General features: G+C 36.9%; 1 protein-coding gene across 1 annotated transcript in view; it reads left to right on the top strand.

Annotated features, from left to right (window-relative positions):
- The window catches only part of LOC136881104 (DNA-dependent metalloprotease SPRTN), a 184417-nt gene that overhangs the window by 50785 nt on the left and 117848 nt on the right, over positions 1 to 15784 (top strand). The window contains exon 2 of the mRNA XM_067153741.2: positions 14151 to 14332. Within this exon, the coding sequence (XP_067009842.1) occupies positions 14151 to 14332 (182 nt within the window). The remainder of the gene's footprint in view (positions 1 to 14150; positions 14333 to 15784) is intronic.

Below are 15784 nucleotides of genomic sequence, written 5' to 3'. Positions count from 1 at the left end.
TTAACCCCCTACAATTGTAGAAGCACACACGAGGGGGGTGAATTATGATACAATACTTCTTTAAATTGTGGGCTAAACAAAAGAGTGTTATATTGCTTTTATTCTTTGATTGAACTTCACTGATGAAGGGAATGCACAATGTTCCTGAAACATGTATGAATGAATACATTTTCAATTAAAAAGTGGATTGACAAGGTGGACCCAACACAAACTGTTTTAAATGGTTTTTAAATAGATATAAAATACACTTTGTAATAGTTTCCCTTTTGACAATTTTCTCACACAGAATTACTTAGGAGGATAAAACTATACTGAAACGGAAAGTTATATACGCCAAGTGATATTTCCAATCCCTTCTCATTTCCATTTATTCTTGGCCTTGAGGTATGAGGGGGTGAGTGACTGGCTGTAGGGATGGGTGCGAAGGAATTGTGCATTTTTGTGCTTAAGACATGCTGATGTTAGGAAGTATTTCCTCCTAATTATCACAGTTCTACAGTATATTGTGTTCCTGCACATATCTCGGAAACACAAGACTCGTAGGTCAAAACCTTTACCTTACCCTTTCTTAGTCACCACAACTGCTGGTCAGTTTGCTTGATCATGTTAAAGGGCAGCCGTACGTTATGTGTTGAAGTGCTGCAGCACATTGTCTATTTGAAAAATAAACTGCTTTAGTAATATTATGTATCTACAATCAAATACAGTGCATTGAAAAACGTCAGCCAAAGAATAGGGAATTATTCAACTCCTCTCACAACCAAATAACTAATGTCTAAACTTTTTGCCAGAAAGCAGGAAGTCTGCCTTTTGCACGTGTGTGTCCAACTCTTCTGATGTGCTGTGGAAATAACAGCCAAGACATCACTTCGCAACGATTTGTTCGACTAGAGAGAGGCAGCACTGGTCACACTTGCATTTCGACCGAAATGAGGACGTGGCAGGTGGCGCCCTCTTGACTCAGCGGTAGTATTTAAGAGGGGATCGCTCAAAGCAAACGGGAAAACAAAATACTGTTGAGGAAGCCATCAGCTGTTCACGCTAGGTCTTTTAATACTCCCAACTTGCCTATTCCAAAGCCACATTTGTAAATTGACGATTCATACAAATTTTACTTTTTGTGTTGTCAAAATAAGTACACGATATTGTGATTTCCTTTAATTACAAAATGTCTGGTTTAAACATTTCATTATAACAACATAACATGTAATTTTGCATTACGGTGTTGCTGGTTTTATTTCAATGATTTTGATAACATTGAAAAATTATATTTTTGCGTGCTTACACCAAGTGTTTGTGAGTTTGTGAATGTTTTGTCATTGCAGGTGTTATTGTGCATTTAAATTAGTTTTGTATGAGGACTTTGTGTATATGTGTTGGTGTTGTTTGCATATTTGTTCAGTATGTAAAACTCAATGTAGAGCCTCTTGAAAATCACATATGTTTCTCAATATTTTTCATTTTTGGAGGGGGGGGGGGGGGAATGGTACAGCCCACAACTGATTTTCTGCACCAGCCACTACTGCTTGTACTGCTTAGACTACTATTATGTTCCTTGAATTAACAAGTGCTCCATGCACAGGCATGTTGTTGGCCTTCCATATAGTGAAGTTTGTCAGCAGACATCTTTGGCCACTGTAAACATTGATTTTGATTTACAAGGAGGTATTTATAGACATATATCATAATTCATCCAAAAATGGTTGTTAGACCACTATTGCATTGTTAGCCTCGGTTACTGTTAAGTTTATTAGGCCATTCTCTCTTTACATTTTAATGTAGAGTACTGCACATGTCCAAAAGTTTGTTTTCATGATATTTGTATAATACTTTCTGAAAAAGTTCTTTTATCTGCCCTTCATTTGTATATGGCTTTGGATAGAATACTTACAGATATACTTACTTACAGATTTTTATATATAGATGTTTTGATCATGACCACATAAATTTTAAGTCTCCTATTTAACACTACAGACTAAATGTGTTATTGTCCTACAAAATATACAAGGTTTGGTCTTTATAAAGCAGGTTGGGAGGTATGTGTACAATCCATCTATGTTTATGAATATTTTTCTATAACATAATCCTTAAGAGATGCTACGAAGTAGAGGAAGAGGCAACAGCCAGGAGGTGGACTGCCACGAGGTGCAGCTGATTTCTTTGGCTTCGTCATTGACCATACCATTTGAATGGAAACTGGAAAGCTCCAATCAGCAAACATGAAAAGTATGCAATCTAACCCCACCATGCTGCAGAAAGAACACTTAGCACTGCAGAGGCTGGTTAGATAAGTACAGAAACATTCTCAAAGTTATTAAAGTGCTAACAGCAGACTTCTGTTCATGATTGGAGTGTCTGATGCCAGAGTGAACAAACAATATATTTAACATTTCTGAGTTTCATCTTACAAATTCATTTTGAGGAATGAACAGAATTATAATTGGTAAGTTTTCTTCTTATATCTAATCTGTACATTATTTTTGTTATCTTTTAAATTTGCAGAGATGTCTGGGCACCATTTCTTTTGCAGTTCTATATTTCTAAAGGGGACAGATAAATTCCAATTTTTTTTTTTTACTTGGTTGAATTTATCATGCTTATTCATAAGAAAGCAAATCATTGAATGCTAAGGAAGAGTTACAAATTCTCATTGCAGAAAAGACCAACCAAGCCAACTGCACTGAACACACACATTAAAAAATTCCCGCTCTTTGCATTGCTAAATTTGAAAATCACAGTCCACACTATTTTTCAGTAGCTCTCAAAAAATTCCACTGGAGGTTACTCTGATGCAAAGTACTCTGGAATGTGGGTCAGGTTATATTTATCTGTACTACATTAATGAATTTAGGCACTGGTTCAAAACTAAGACCATTATGTAGTTTCTTTTGTCACTAAAGATACCATCTTAATGGTACCGGTACTCTTTAAATCTTTACTACATTTATTCCTTCCAAAGCTATTACCATGCATTTATTCCAGCACATGGCAGGACAATTAACGTCAGCCAGAAGAACACTACCATGTCCCCACAGAACAAAAGAACGTATCCTCTCCCTGCATAGACAAGTAATGTAAGAAATCCAGTGGCGAAGAGTGCTAGTATCCACTGTCACCACTGCTAACATTTTGAAAATATGAAAATAGAATATTCTGTAATATTAATATTTAATATTTTTGTTTCTTCACTGGGAAGTGTCTCGAGAACCCTATTGCAGCAGTCTGCCACCGTCAAAGCTGAGTGAGAGGCTGTTACCACTCCATGTAGTGGTTACGCTTTGAATCTCTTCTAACAGCTAGGCGAGTATTACTGCGTCTGCGCCAAGCAAGACCCCTTTCCCCTCAACACTGGGATGTATCCTGCTACATTCTCCGGTTGTGTTACTACAGTGGAAAGTGGAAATAAAAGCTTATAACATTCATGCTGAGCTGTTCCATCTGTTCTTTCTGCCACGCTCAACAGCGCATTGTTATATTATTGTGTTATTGTTTTCTATTATAATATGATGCGACTTCTCTTGTTAAAGTGTGAATTTGTATTTAATTTATGTTAGGTAAGGATAGCCTATAGGACTGCACAACGTATTAAACATTAAAATGAGTGCTGTCGCTTCCACCTCGAAAATAAGAGTTGGCAGGCCCAGAATATTCGTGTTTTAATAGAAAGCTTAATGAACATGCCATTTTTGTTAGGAACTTTTGAAGAAAAGAAAAACATAATTGAAAAAGGTAGACCACCATGCCTTCTCTTAAAATTTATTCAAGGAATCGAAAAGAACAGTATGATATTTTCATGACTCATGGTACATAAATCTTGACTGGTTATGTGGTTGTGCTAAAAAGAATAAACTGTACTGTTGGCCATGTATTCTATTTTCCTCAAAATAATGCTTGGAATAAAGACGGTGTGGATAACTTAGATAGTTAGTTTTAAAGAGACGCCATGAGGTGTCTCAAGCACACATCAACGCTGTTGTCAACATGATTCAGTTCGGAAGGTCCAGAATAGAGTTCTGTTTCAGTACAGCTTACAGAAAGAAAATTTATCATAAGCTAGTAAAAAAAAGAACAGGTCAGCCTCTGTGGTGTAGTGGTTAGCGTGATTACATGCCACCCTCGGAGGCCCGGGTTCGATTCCCGGCTCTGCCATGAAATTTGAAAAGTGGTACAAGGGCTAGAACAGTGCCCACTCAGCCTTGGGAGGTCAACTGAGTAGAGGTGTGTTCGATTCCCACCTCAGCCATCCTCAAAGTGGTTTTCCGCGGTTTCCCATTTCTCCTCCAGGCAAATGCTGGGATGGTACTTAAGGCCACAGCTGCTTCCTTCTCTCTTCCTTGTCTATTCCTTCCAGTCTTTCCATCCTCCAATAAGGCCCCTATTCAGCATAGCAGGTGAGGCCTCCTGGGCAAGGTACTGGTCATCTTCCCCAGTTGTATCCCCCAACCCAATGTGTCACGCTCCAGGACACTGTCCTTGAGACGGTAGAGGTGGGATCCCTTGGTGAGTCTGGAGGGTAAACAGATTAAGAAAGAAGAAAAAATAACAGATATATTGTCAGCACTTTAATAGATGTTTGAGTGCATGAGTAGTCTGCCATGATGTGAACTATTTTCAATATTAGTGCATAATCGAGACTGCTAGTCTCTATGATTTTGATGCTCACTAGTGTTCAATATATTATGTGCCATTTCATCATTTTCAAATGGTTATCTTATACAAAAGTAATATCAGTTATAAAGTCTTTCACTTTTATGAAATTACATCTCTACTGCTCATAAAAAATGCTGTGGTGCGAGCAACAGTATACTCTCAGAAGGAGTGTGGTAACACTTTTCAAAACGTCACGTGTCGCCACTAAAGAAATCACAAATAGAAGCAGCTGAAGCAGGACTTGGACAGTTCTGCCACCTATGGGAAAAGTAATGCATAACTTACCATCCTCATAAAGGGTTTCAGTCGACCACTCCCGGTCAGCACTATCAGCAGCATGAACTGCTACGTGGTGCTTAAATTATTGACCACTTTGAGGGTCGGGTAAGGGCAAATCTTGAGAGCTGAACATTATTAGCTGTATTTTTTGTGACCTACAACTTATATCAGCTCAGCATGTTGATAAAAATGTGATACCGTAACAGTGATCAATATTGTATTGCAGGTTTGTAATCATGAATACTTCCCTTGAGTTGCTGCAGTCACATCACTTTCTTGCATCAACAGTGTTGGGGACTGTATGTCAAGCTATCGTGAGTAAGTCTATGTGGGTACAAAATCAAAACCCATTTGGAAATCTTGAATGGACTTTTTAATTCTCAAAGTTTAGTTTTTCAGTTTTCAAACACTAGTTATAAGTTGTTATATATGCCAGAGTTTAAGGAAGTGTTCTTGTGCTGTGCTGAGTGGCTCAGACGGTTGAGGGGCGAGGCTTCTGACCCAAACTTGGCAGGTTCCAATCCTGGCTCAGTCCAATGATATTTGAAGCTGCTGAAATACATCAGCCTTATGTCAGTAGATTTACTGGCAAGTAAAACAACTCCTGGGGGACATAATTCTGGCACCTCAACATCTCTGAAAACCATTGATAAGTACTTTGTGGGATATAAAAAAAACCAACATTATATATAACATTGTGTTCTCGTAGCATAAAGGCTAAGGTGTTGGTTTTATAAAATGAATTATGGAGGTTTGAGTCCTCATCAGGCTAGGTTCTTTTGAATTTAATTAGCTGTTGTATTCATCTGCATGCCCTTTTTTTAAATTTTTTTTATCAGATGTTCTTTTATTGATTGTATATTTTATTAAAATGTTTGAACATGAAAGCTTGACACAAATTGGTGTCTGTAATAATACTCTTCTTTACGCTTGTAGGTGATAATCAGCTGATGCAAGTACAAGAAAATAAGACTAAGTGATTTTCATACACCTGATGATAGACAGCACCTCAGTTGAAAATGAGAAATTGTTGAAAATCAGTCTTGCCAACCTCTTATATTGGTCCGAACGCAGTCTTCGGTGAAACGTCGGGACATTCACTCGCTCCTGGACCACGGCATACAAGCCTGGAAGACGCTGACATGATTTGTAACGCCGGCCGTGAAAGCCTCAGTTGTCTTGTATTGGTGTTTAGCTCTCTGGGCAGCTACCTTATGCTTACATGGAGGTGGTAGCATGCAAGCCAAAGTATCAGGTGATTTACACCCCCAGATAATTTACCTCCTGCATAGCTGTCATCTAGTTTACCAGCATATGGCTGAACCGGTTCTCAGTCCAACACTTAACATCACAGAGGCTGGTCAAATTGTCTGAGCTACATTAGCCCATGCTGCCACTCAGCACAGCCTTAAAAAATAAATGCCTACGTAGATGCTTATGCAACACAAATGTAGAATCAGTGAGTTGCTTACATTTCATTACAACGTTCCACAGTCTTAGTGTACAGTGCGTCATGATGTTTATCAAATACAAAATAACTTTTTCTGTAAGACAGCATGGCAGTCCATCTGACCTAAGATGTAGCTTAGTCTTCTTCCTGCTTGAACCAGCTTTTGTATACATCATGACCACATGGCGGTGGCATCCAGAAAGTTAACTGGTAGACACCCTCTACATGACTTATTTACAAGCATCTTAGTCAGTGAGAGCTCATTCAAACTTAGAGAAATTCCCAGTGTCTTTATTGGCCACTGAGAAGTCGATACAAATGAGGCAGTGAGAGAGTAGGCTATTACAAGTTACAACTCTCATTATTGTTCCGTATTGAAGATGACGTTAGGCATAGATATCAAGGATAATTTAATAAAAAACCACCTATTCAATACTTTCCACGTTTAATGTGGTTATTCTCTACATGATTTTATGTAGACTTATTTGGTCAGGTACATGTTTCACCCATTATTTTGGGCATCTTCAGCCTGTAAACAACCTTTAGGTCAAGGTTTGGGACCTTTTTAACCAATATAAACATACCAATATATACACTATATACAATATATACATTATATACAATATATACAAACATAAGTTAATACAGTTAAGTTTTTTTTGGTCCTAATCTATCTAATATGAAAAATGTCCAAAACTAAAATGGATCTTCTTTTCGGTAAAGAGGATTGCATATCGGGGTTTATGTGACCCCTATATCATATTAAGTTCTTGACGTACCGTGTCTGGTGACAGGATGTGTCGTCAACAATAAGTGGAGATTTGAACTGATTGTTGCTTGTAGGTTGGTCAAGATTGAAAATATAAATTTAAATTAAATGTGTTTTAACTTGGCAGTTCTATTCTGGTTATCTTAAAATGTTCAAAAATAAAAATAAAATGAAACGGATCTTTTTTTAAATCATAAGTCTTGAGAAAGGGTGATATTAAAACTGGGGCTTATTTGACCCACGATTTTCATTTTCATGTTCTTGACGTAACTAATATTTAAATGTGTTGTCATGCACAAGTGGAGATTTAAAAGCCGATTGTTGTAGGTAGACTGGTCAAGAACGTTGTGAATGAAACTGTTAGCGTCTTGACTTTGGGTCTCGTGTAACGTCAAGGAATTGACAAGAGAACAATATTAAGCTGTTTCATAGTTTTAGGCTGCTGCTTAATTGAGAAGAAACTCCTAGACACTTGATACAGTCTTGTGTGAAAATTGTTCCCGTTGATGTGTTGCTTGGTCTTTGGGAGGGATCTTAAGAATATCTGTAATGAAGTAGAAAAATAATTTTGAATTAAAAATTTAGAGCACGCGTTGTGATAAAATGTATTAAATTAACACCTCTTAACTGTAAAATGACTTACTTGTTCAATTAATACTAGATGGACCTGTCTGTTCCGGCAGCGCCTGTCTTATCACCATTTCTACTCCTGGTGTTGTACTGGTGCGGTAATGGAGGGGCGGGGCATGGAGGGAGAGTGGGGGTAGGCTGGTCTATGGGCGTGTGTGCTGTTGCTGGAGGGGAGTTTCTAGAAGCAATATGGGCGGGTTTAACTGTTGGCATGGTGGATGAAGCATTTGAGTGTGGAGATTTAAATAATTGAGGGATTTTGTTTTGATCTGAATTCACGATATTAATTAATCTAGGTGTTAATTCGTACAAAGGATTTTTAATTTCATTGACGTCGTTGAGATTTTTATTTTTATTGTAGGTTTGGTCTAAAGATGTGTAGGTTTTCCAGTTCATTCATTAATTTCCCTTTACCTATGCTTCTAATGATGGACATTTGGTTAAAAAATGAAATTAAAGCATCATATAAAAAGAAGTCACTTTTAAATCTGCAGTTATTAGAGTTCATTTAGCGTTAGCTCAGGCTTTACATCCGTTAGAATGGAACTCTTTCCAACTACATGCGGACAATAAATTGATTGCTTTATTGGATAGGAAGCAAGTTACTCTTGACAAGAAACTATCTCGATTAAAAGCATCCCAATCACGGTTACCAAAACGTAGTTCAGACACGCAAAAAGCGGCTCCCTCACAGAACAATACACCCACAGTAGTTAATTTGACAGACGTACAGTTCTCTGAAGAAGAAATGGGGATCTTGAATAAAGGCTTAAAACATAACTGGCCTAGCAAGAAAAAAGAAACGGATATTATCAACACAGTAGCTGAGATCGAGGCTAACATTTCTAAACTCCCTTTAGAAACACAAAATGATACCAGATTTGAGGTAAAAAAGAAACTACCAAAACTAGCGGAAGAAATAAACGCATATTCAAATTTCGACCACAAAAAATTGATCCAGAACGTAAAAAAGAAAATAGACGACAACAACATTATTGTCACAAAAGCGGACAAAGGAGGATCCACAGTTCTCCTAGATCAAAACGCATACATTCAAAAAACAGAAGACTTTTTTAAGGACAAAATATACACAATAGTCAACAAAGATCCAACCACGAGAATTCAGCGAAATCTAAAAACTCTAATAAGAAGTTCTAACTTTCTTTTCAATGAACAAGAACAACAAAAACTTTTTAACATGAACCCTAGTATTCCAACAGCCAGAGCCTTACCAAAGATTCATAAGAAGGACATTCCAATACACCCTATCATAAACTGTAGAAACAGCCCCACCTATAAAGTATCAAAATTCATTCACGGCTTTCTAAAAAAACATAACGTATTCAATAATAAACATCCTTTAAAAAATTAATTCACTTTTTGCGAAATTTTAAACAAGTTTAAGCTGCGACCCAATCACTCAATGTGCTCCTATGACGTAAATATGTACCCAAACATCCCTACCAAAGAAACTGTAAGAATCATCAGTGATAATATCAATAAACACAGCGGCCTTAATAAGATGGAAATTGAAGAATTCATGAAGATATTAAATTTTGTCTTAAGCAACAACTTTTTCTTTTTCAATGGAAAGTTTTACCAACAAAAAGGCTTAGCGATGGGCGACCCTCTTTCTGGCATCTTAGCAGACATTTATATGGACACAATAGAACACACAAAAATTATAACACAAATAAAAGGCATATGTTTATGGCTGAGATTTGTAGACGATACTTTCATAATTTTCAACAAAAATGTCACTAATAGTGACGAGATCTTGGAGTCCCTAAACAAAATTGACCCCAATGTTAAGTTTACTAAAGAGGATGAGGTTAGGAACTCATTAAACTTTTTGGACTTAACTATTACACGCGGACATAACACCTTCGATTTTCGAATATACAGGAAACCTACACACTCTCCCTTAACTATTATGAATTCATCCCTACACCCCAAGACCCAAAAACAAGCCTCTTACTATAATTTAATTTATAGAGCTTTAAAAATTCCTCTTTCTCCCAACAATTTAAAAATTGAAGTGAAGTACATAAGGAATCTTGCTCAACTCAACGGGTTTAAAATAGATATGGTCAACCGTTTGATTAATAAAATCAAAATTAAATTGTCCACTAACCTCGTCCCAGAAAAACCTAAAAAAAACTAGTTTCGCCACATTTACATATAACAACCCAGCCGTCCATCAGATTGCAAATACTTTAAAGAAGCACAATATCAATATAGCCTTCAGGACAGTTAACACCAATCGAAACATATTTTTAACCACAACAAGGTCAATCACAATAGCAACCATTATTCAAGGTCCGGCATATATAAACTAACATGTACACAATGTGATTTTTCTTATATCGGACAGACTGGCCGGAGCTTTAACACGAGATATCTGGAACATTATAATGCTCAAAAACACAATAAGTACTCAGCGATGAGCCAGCATATGAGAGAAACGGGCCATCACTTTACATCCATAGAGAAAGATCTTACCATCATTAGAAGCATAGGTAAAGGGAAATTAATGAATGAACTGGAAAACCTACACATCTTTTTAGACCAAACCTACAATAAAAATAAAAATCTCAACGACGTCAATGAAATTAAAAATCCTTTGTACGAATTAACACCTAGATTAATTAATATCGTGAATTCAGATCAAAACAAAATCCCTCAATTATTTAAATCTCCACACTCAAATGCTTCATCCACCATGCCAACAGTTAAACCCGCCCATATTGCTTCTAGAAACTCCCCTCCAGCAACAGCACACACGCCCATAGACCAGCCTACCCCCACTCTCCCTCCATGCCCCGCCCCTCCATTACCGCACCAGTACAACACCAGGAGTAGAAATGGTGATAAGACAGGCGCTGCCGGAACAGACAGGTCCATCTAGTATTAATTGAACAAGTAAGTCATTTTACAGTTAAGAGGTGTTAATTTAATACATTTTATCACAACGCGTGCTCTAAATTTTTAATTCAAAATTATTTTTCTACTTCATTACAGATATTCTTAAGATCCCTCCCAAAGACCAAGCAACACATCAACGGGAACAATTTTCACACAAGACTGTATCAAGTGTCTAGGAGTTTCTTCTCAATTAAGCAGCAGCCTAAAACTATGAAACAGCTTAATATTGTTCTCTTGTCAATTCCTTGACGTTACGAGACCCAAAGTCAAGACGCTAACAGTTTCATTCACAACGTTCTTGACCAGTCTACCTACAACAATCGGCTTTTAAATCTCCACTTGTGCATGACAACACATTTAAATATTAGTTACGTCAAGAACATGAAAATGAAAATCGTGGGTCAAATAAGCCCCAGTTTTAATATCACCCTTTCTCAAGACTTATGATTTAAAAAAAGATCCGTTTCATTTTATTTTTATTTTTGAACATTTTAAGATAACCAGAATAGAACTGCCAAGTTAAAACACATTTAATTTAAATTTATATTTTCAATCTTGACCAACCTACAAGCAACAATCAGTTCAAATCTCCACTTATTGTTGACGACACATCCTGTCACCAGACACGGTACGTCAAGAACTTAATATGATATAGGGGTCACATAAACCCCGATATGCAATCCTCTTTACCGAAAAGAAGATCCATTTTAGTTTTGGACATTTTTCATATTAGATAGATTAGGACAAAAAAAAACTTAACTGTATTAACTTATGTTTGTATATAATGTATATATTGTATATAGTGTATATATTGGTATGTTTATATTGGTTAAAAAGGTCCCAAACCTTGACCTAAAGGTTGTTTACAGGCTGAAGATGCCCAAAATAATGGGTGAAACATGTACCTGACCAAATAAGTCTACATAAAATCATGTAGAGAATAACCACATTAAACGTGGAAAGTATTGAATAGGTGGTTTTTTATTAACTTATCCTTGATATCTATGCCTAGAGTAGGCTATGTCGAGAATTTAGTAAATTTTAATTATTGGTACCCTCGTATAATCTCACGTTTATACTGCGAGACAGTGAGCTATACCAGGCAGATAGTAGCAATCGTGGTGTTCACTGCCTGTTGATGCAAATTGGCCAATAGCTGTGCCAGCTCTCAAGCACGCATTAGTTGTGTACAACACAACGGATGGTGAAGGAGAAGTAACAGTGAGTAGTTGTGAAAAAAAAGAAAAAAAGCTAGACATGACGATAAGTGGAAAAGAAAAACGGCTGAAGTGTGTAGGAACTTTAAAACAGCAAGGTGTTAGATGTAAGTTCAGCGTACAATCATTGGCAGCTAATGTGAGCTGGTGTAAATGCCACAAACTTATATAAACTGAAAAAGAATATTGTACAAACTATGTACTGTATATATATATATTCTGTGTTATAAAACTGGTGACTATAATGCACAAAAATATTTTATTTGAAATAAGTCAGCAAGAATGCAGTAGCATTTTCTCAAAGAAAATAACTAATTACATTTCTAGAAGAAGGCACATATCTTTCACATATTCTGTGAAAAATTTCCAGCCTACAGGAAGAAGAATTAATAAAGCTAAATATAAGGATCTGCTGCCTCTTTTACCGTATATACTACAGAATCACCATGCTATACACCATGCACTCCAGCCAGATGACTCGAGTAGAGGGCTACAGTTGGGGATGTCGAGGAAGACACTGATATCTGAAGGTACTGAAATATTTTGTTTACCATGGCATTAGTTCAATATTTGATTTAATTGAAGGTCTAAAAACATTTTCAGAAGGAACAAGATATCCATTGTAATCAGGCAATTTTTGGATCAGTACCAAGTTAAACTGATAGGAAAGTGGATAGACTGACAGAAAGATGGAATGATACTTTTTTCCATGTGATATCATTAGTTGGAGGAAAGAAAAAAGAAAGAGAAGGAAAAGGAGCTAACATTACAGAGCAGATGAATCTGTTGTAATGCAAGGTTATTTTGTTTATTTTCAGGTGAAAAGGGCCTAAGTAGGTGGTTAAATGATGGATTACATCCTGTAAATGATATTCCTAAAGAGTTTGAAATGTATACTTTGAGATGGTAAACAATCAAGTATATGATAACAGGAACATTTTTCGCTCTATTAGGGCAAACGCAAAACTCAGAATATCTCAGTTCAATCTAAGTCTGCCATAGCCCACTCTTTCAGTGACTGTCTCAGTTCCGTTTAGCGTTATTCTATTGTTTCACGTTGATGGCTATAGTCTTGAACTTACGCATCCCAACTGCCACCTGGGTTTCCACCCTATATGATGCAACATATCCATGTATTTCTATATGATCTCAAACAGCTTTCCTGATTTAGTTTCCTCCAGTTAGTCTTGAGCAATATTAACTACCATTCCACATGTGGACTTCCACAAACATTTATGAACTATAAAAAATCACATAATATTGCATTCTCCCTCATTTCTTAATTATAAAACATGCTTATGTTGCCAAATTATTACATAATTACTTAATTAGAGCACACTATTTCATCAATTTACATTATGGGCATCAAATAAAGACCTGCAACAGGCGAGCCAAACATGTCCTCATACACTCCTGGCACTAAAAGCCATATGATAAATAAAATAAATTTATATTTCTGATTAATTTGTGGAATTTCATTGTGTAATAAATCCGGGTTTCATACTTTTGTACAGTTACGTTATGTTTATATGAATGCAATTGTAAGGTCAAAGAAGAGCCAATATATGGTAGTCCAATGGCAAGGAATTGCAATCCTTTTAAAACTGCTAGATTTCTGTGCTTCCAGGGAGGAAATGTTTACAGCACATTGTAGTGTCCACATGCATGCAGAGAGCACAAGACTATTCGCTTTCTAACTTGAGAGGTATTACGAGATTCTCGAAAATGGCAGGTGACCTTGAAACTTGAATGAGAAGAATTCCCATCCCTACCTTCATGTCTGTTACCTATACATAAAATATTTCATGATATGTTACAAATGACTTGAATATTTATATATTTAGGCTTTAAGTAGAACTTGGAAAACCGGGCGAGTTGGTCGTGCGGTTAGAGGCGCGCGGCTGTGAGCTTGCATCCAGGAGGTTGTGGGTTTCAATCCCACTGTCAGCAGCCCTGAAGATGGTTTCCCGTGGTTTCCCATTTTCACACCGGGTAAATGCTGGGGCTGTACCTTAAGGCCACAGCCGCTTCCTTCCAACTCCTAGGCCTTTCCTATCCCATTGTCGCCATAAGAACTATCTGTGTCGGTGCAACGTAAAGCCACTAGAAAAAAAAAATGGAAATACAGTATACAGGTTTGAGTTCTATTTAACTTATGTAGAACAACCCATTGAAGGAAGTTAATTAAAAATTTCATTTAACAGTATGATATATACTTTCGTTGTTTCAGCACATGAAATCCAGGCAAGAGATGAAGAGAAAGAGAAGCCCCGAGTTGTCTCAGGTTGACCCTATTTTGGAACTACTTGATCCAACGCCTAACATACATGATCTGTTTAATGAATACAGTGTTCTCTACTTCGAGGATAAACTGAAGGATGTAAAATTAGTATGGAGTGAGAGAATGATATCGTAAGTTGATGCAGTTTAAATTAATAGCACATTTCTGTGGTGTTGGTTCAATATGTCATCAGATAGATACTGTTTCAAAAGTGTTTGTAATTTGTGATCTTGAATTTCATGTAAGAATGCAAGCCTACTGTATAGCATTAAACTTAATTGTTTATATGATCATGTTTCAATATTTTTGAATGTTTTCTAGATTACAAAATGGTTTCATTTGTTGATCAGTGGCAGAGTCTTTACTTTTAAATCGAAAGATCAGATCTTGCAGAAGTAGTCAGATTATTGAACGGGAGGAAGAAAGTCCATTGGCACTCCATATTTGACATGTAAAAGTTTTCTGGGGATATATTTGGTCTTAACCCATCAAAATTATTTTACGACTTGGCAGTAGGTTACCTGATAGAGCTCTGTTTCTTTGCACCTAGTAGAGTTAAGTATATTGTTGAATTCTATAGGTAGGTAGCCTAAATGGCATAAAATGAAAATGCCTTCATATGGCAGCTAAGGCTATGTGGTGATTTATTATTATTATTATTATTATTATTATTATTATTATTATTATTTTCTTCTCATTTCGGTCTTCTATGGACCACGCTGCTTCAACTGCTTTCTCCTACTATCTTTCACATTTGCCCAGTGTTCTCACATTCTTCTTCGGTGAGCATCCCTCCGTTCTTTGGTCCACTTCTTGCTGGTTTTCATTTTGGGTTTTGGCTTAAAACTCTGTACTTCTCCAAGTTTCTTCTTCAAAGAGTCACGTTTCAAGATGTCCTCATGTGAGATCCCCAGTTCTTGTAGGTCTTTTTCCACCTCTATAAACCAGATCCCTTTGGTTTTCTTTCCCGCATAGTAGACACAGATTCGACTGGACAATCTTCCGGAGCTCATTCATGTCAAGTGGCCATAGAAAGACATTCTCCTTTTGTGTATGGTGTCCGTTATCTTCTCCACGTGTAGATACAGTTCATCAATGTCTTCTGTACTCTCCTTGTTCTTTGACTGGGCTCAAGATCTTTCTTAAAATCTTCCTCTCTATGGCTTCCAGTTGTTCTGCCAGGCCTTTCTTATTCATCGCAAGGCATTCTGATACATATAACGCTTCCGGTTGAATAACTGTACAGTAGTGCCTGAGTTTGGCCTTGAAGGACACTGATCGTTTATTGTAGGTGTCTTTGGTTAGATGGTAAGCCATTTCCATTTTGTTGATCCTTGACACAAAAGCTTCCTTTTCACGAATGTTGGGCTCTATCCACTCACCTAGGTATTTGAATTTCCCTGCCTTCTTTATTTTTCCTTTGTTCACATTAAGTTCTTTGGGTGCTGAGTTGATGTTTGTTATGAACTGTGTTTTCTCAAATGAAATCTGAAGCCCTGCCTTTGCTGCTTGCATCTGCAGTTGACTGATTTGTTGTGTGGCCGTATCAAGAGAATTAGAGAGAATTGCAAGGTCATCTGCAA

This window comes from Anabrus simplex, chromosome 1 (assembly GCF_040414725.1).
Source record: "Anabrus simplex isolate iqAnaSimp1 chromosome 1, ASM4041472v1, whole genome shotgun sequence".
Lineage (NCBI taxonomy): Eukaryota > Metazoa > Arthropoda > Insecta > Orthoptera > Tettigoniidae > Anabrus > Anabrus simplex.
Note: the sequence above shows the minus strand (reverse complement) of the source record. Positions and strands in the feature narration are given on the sequence as shown.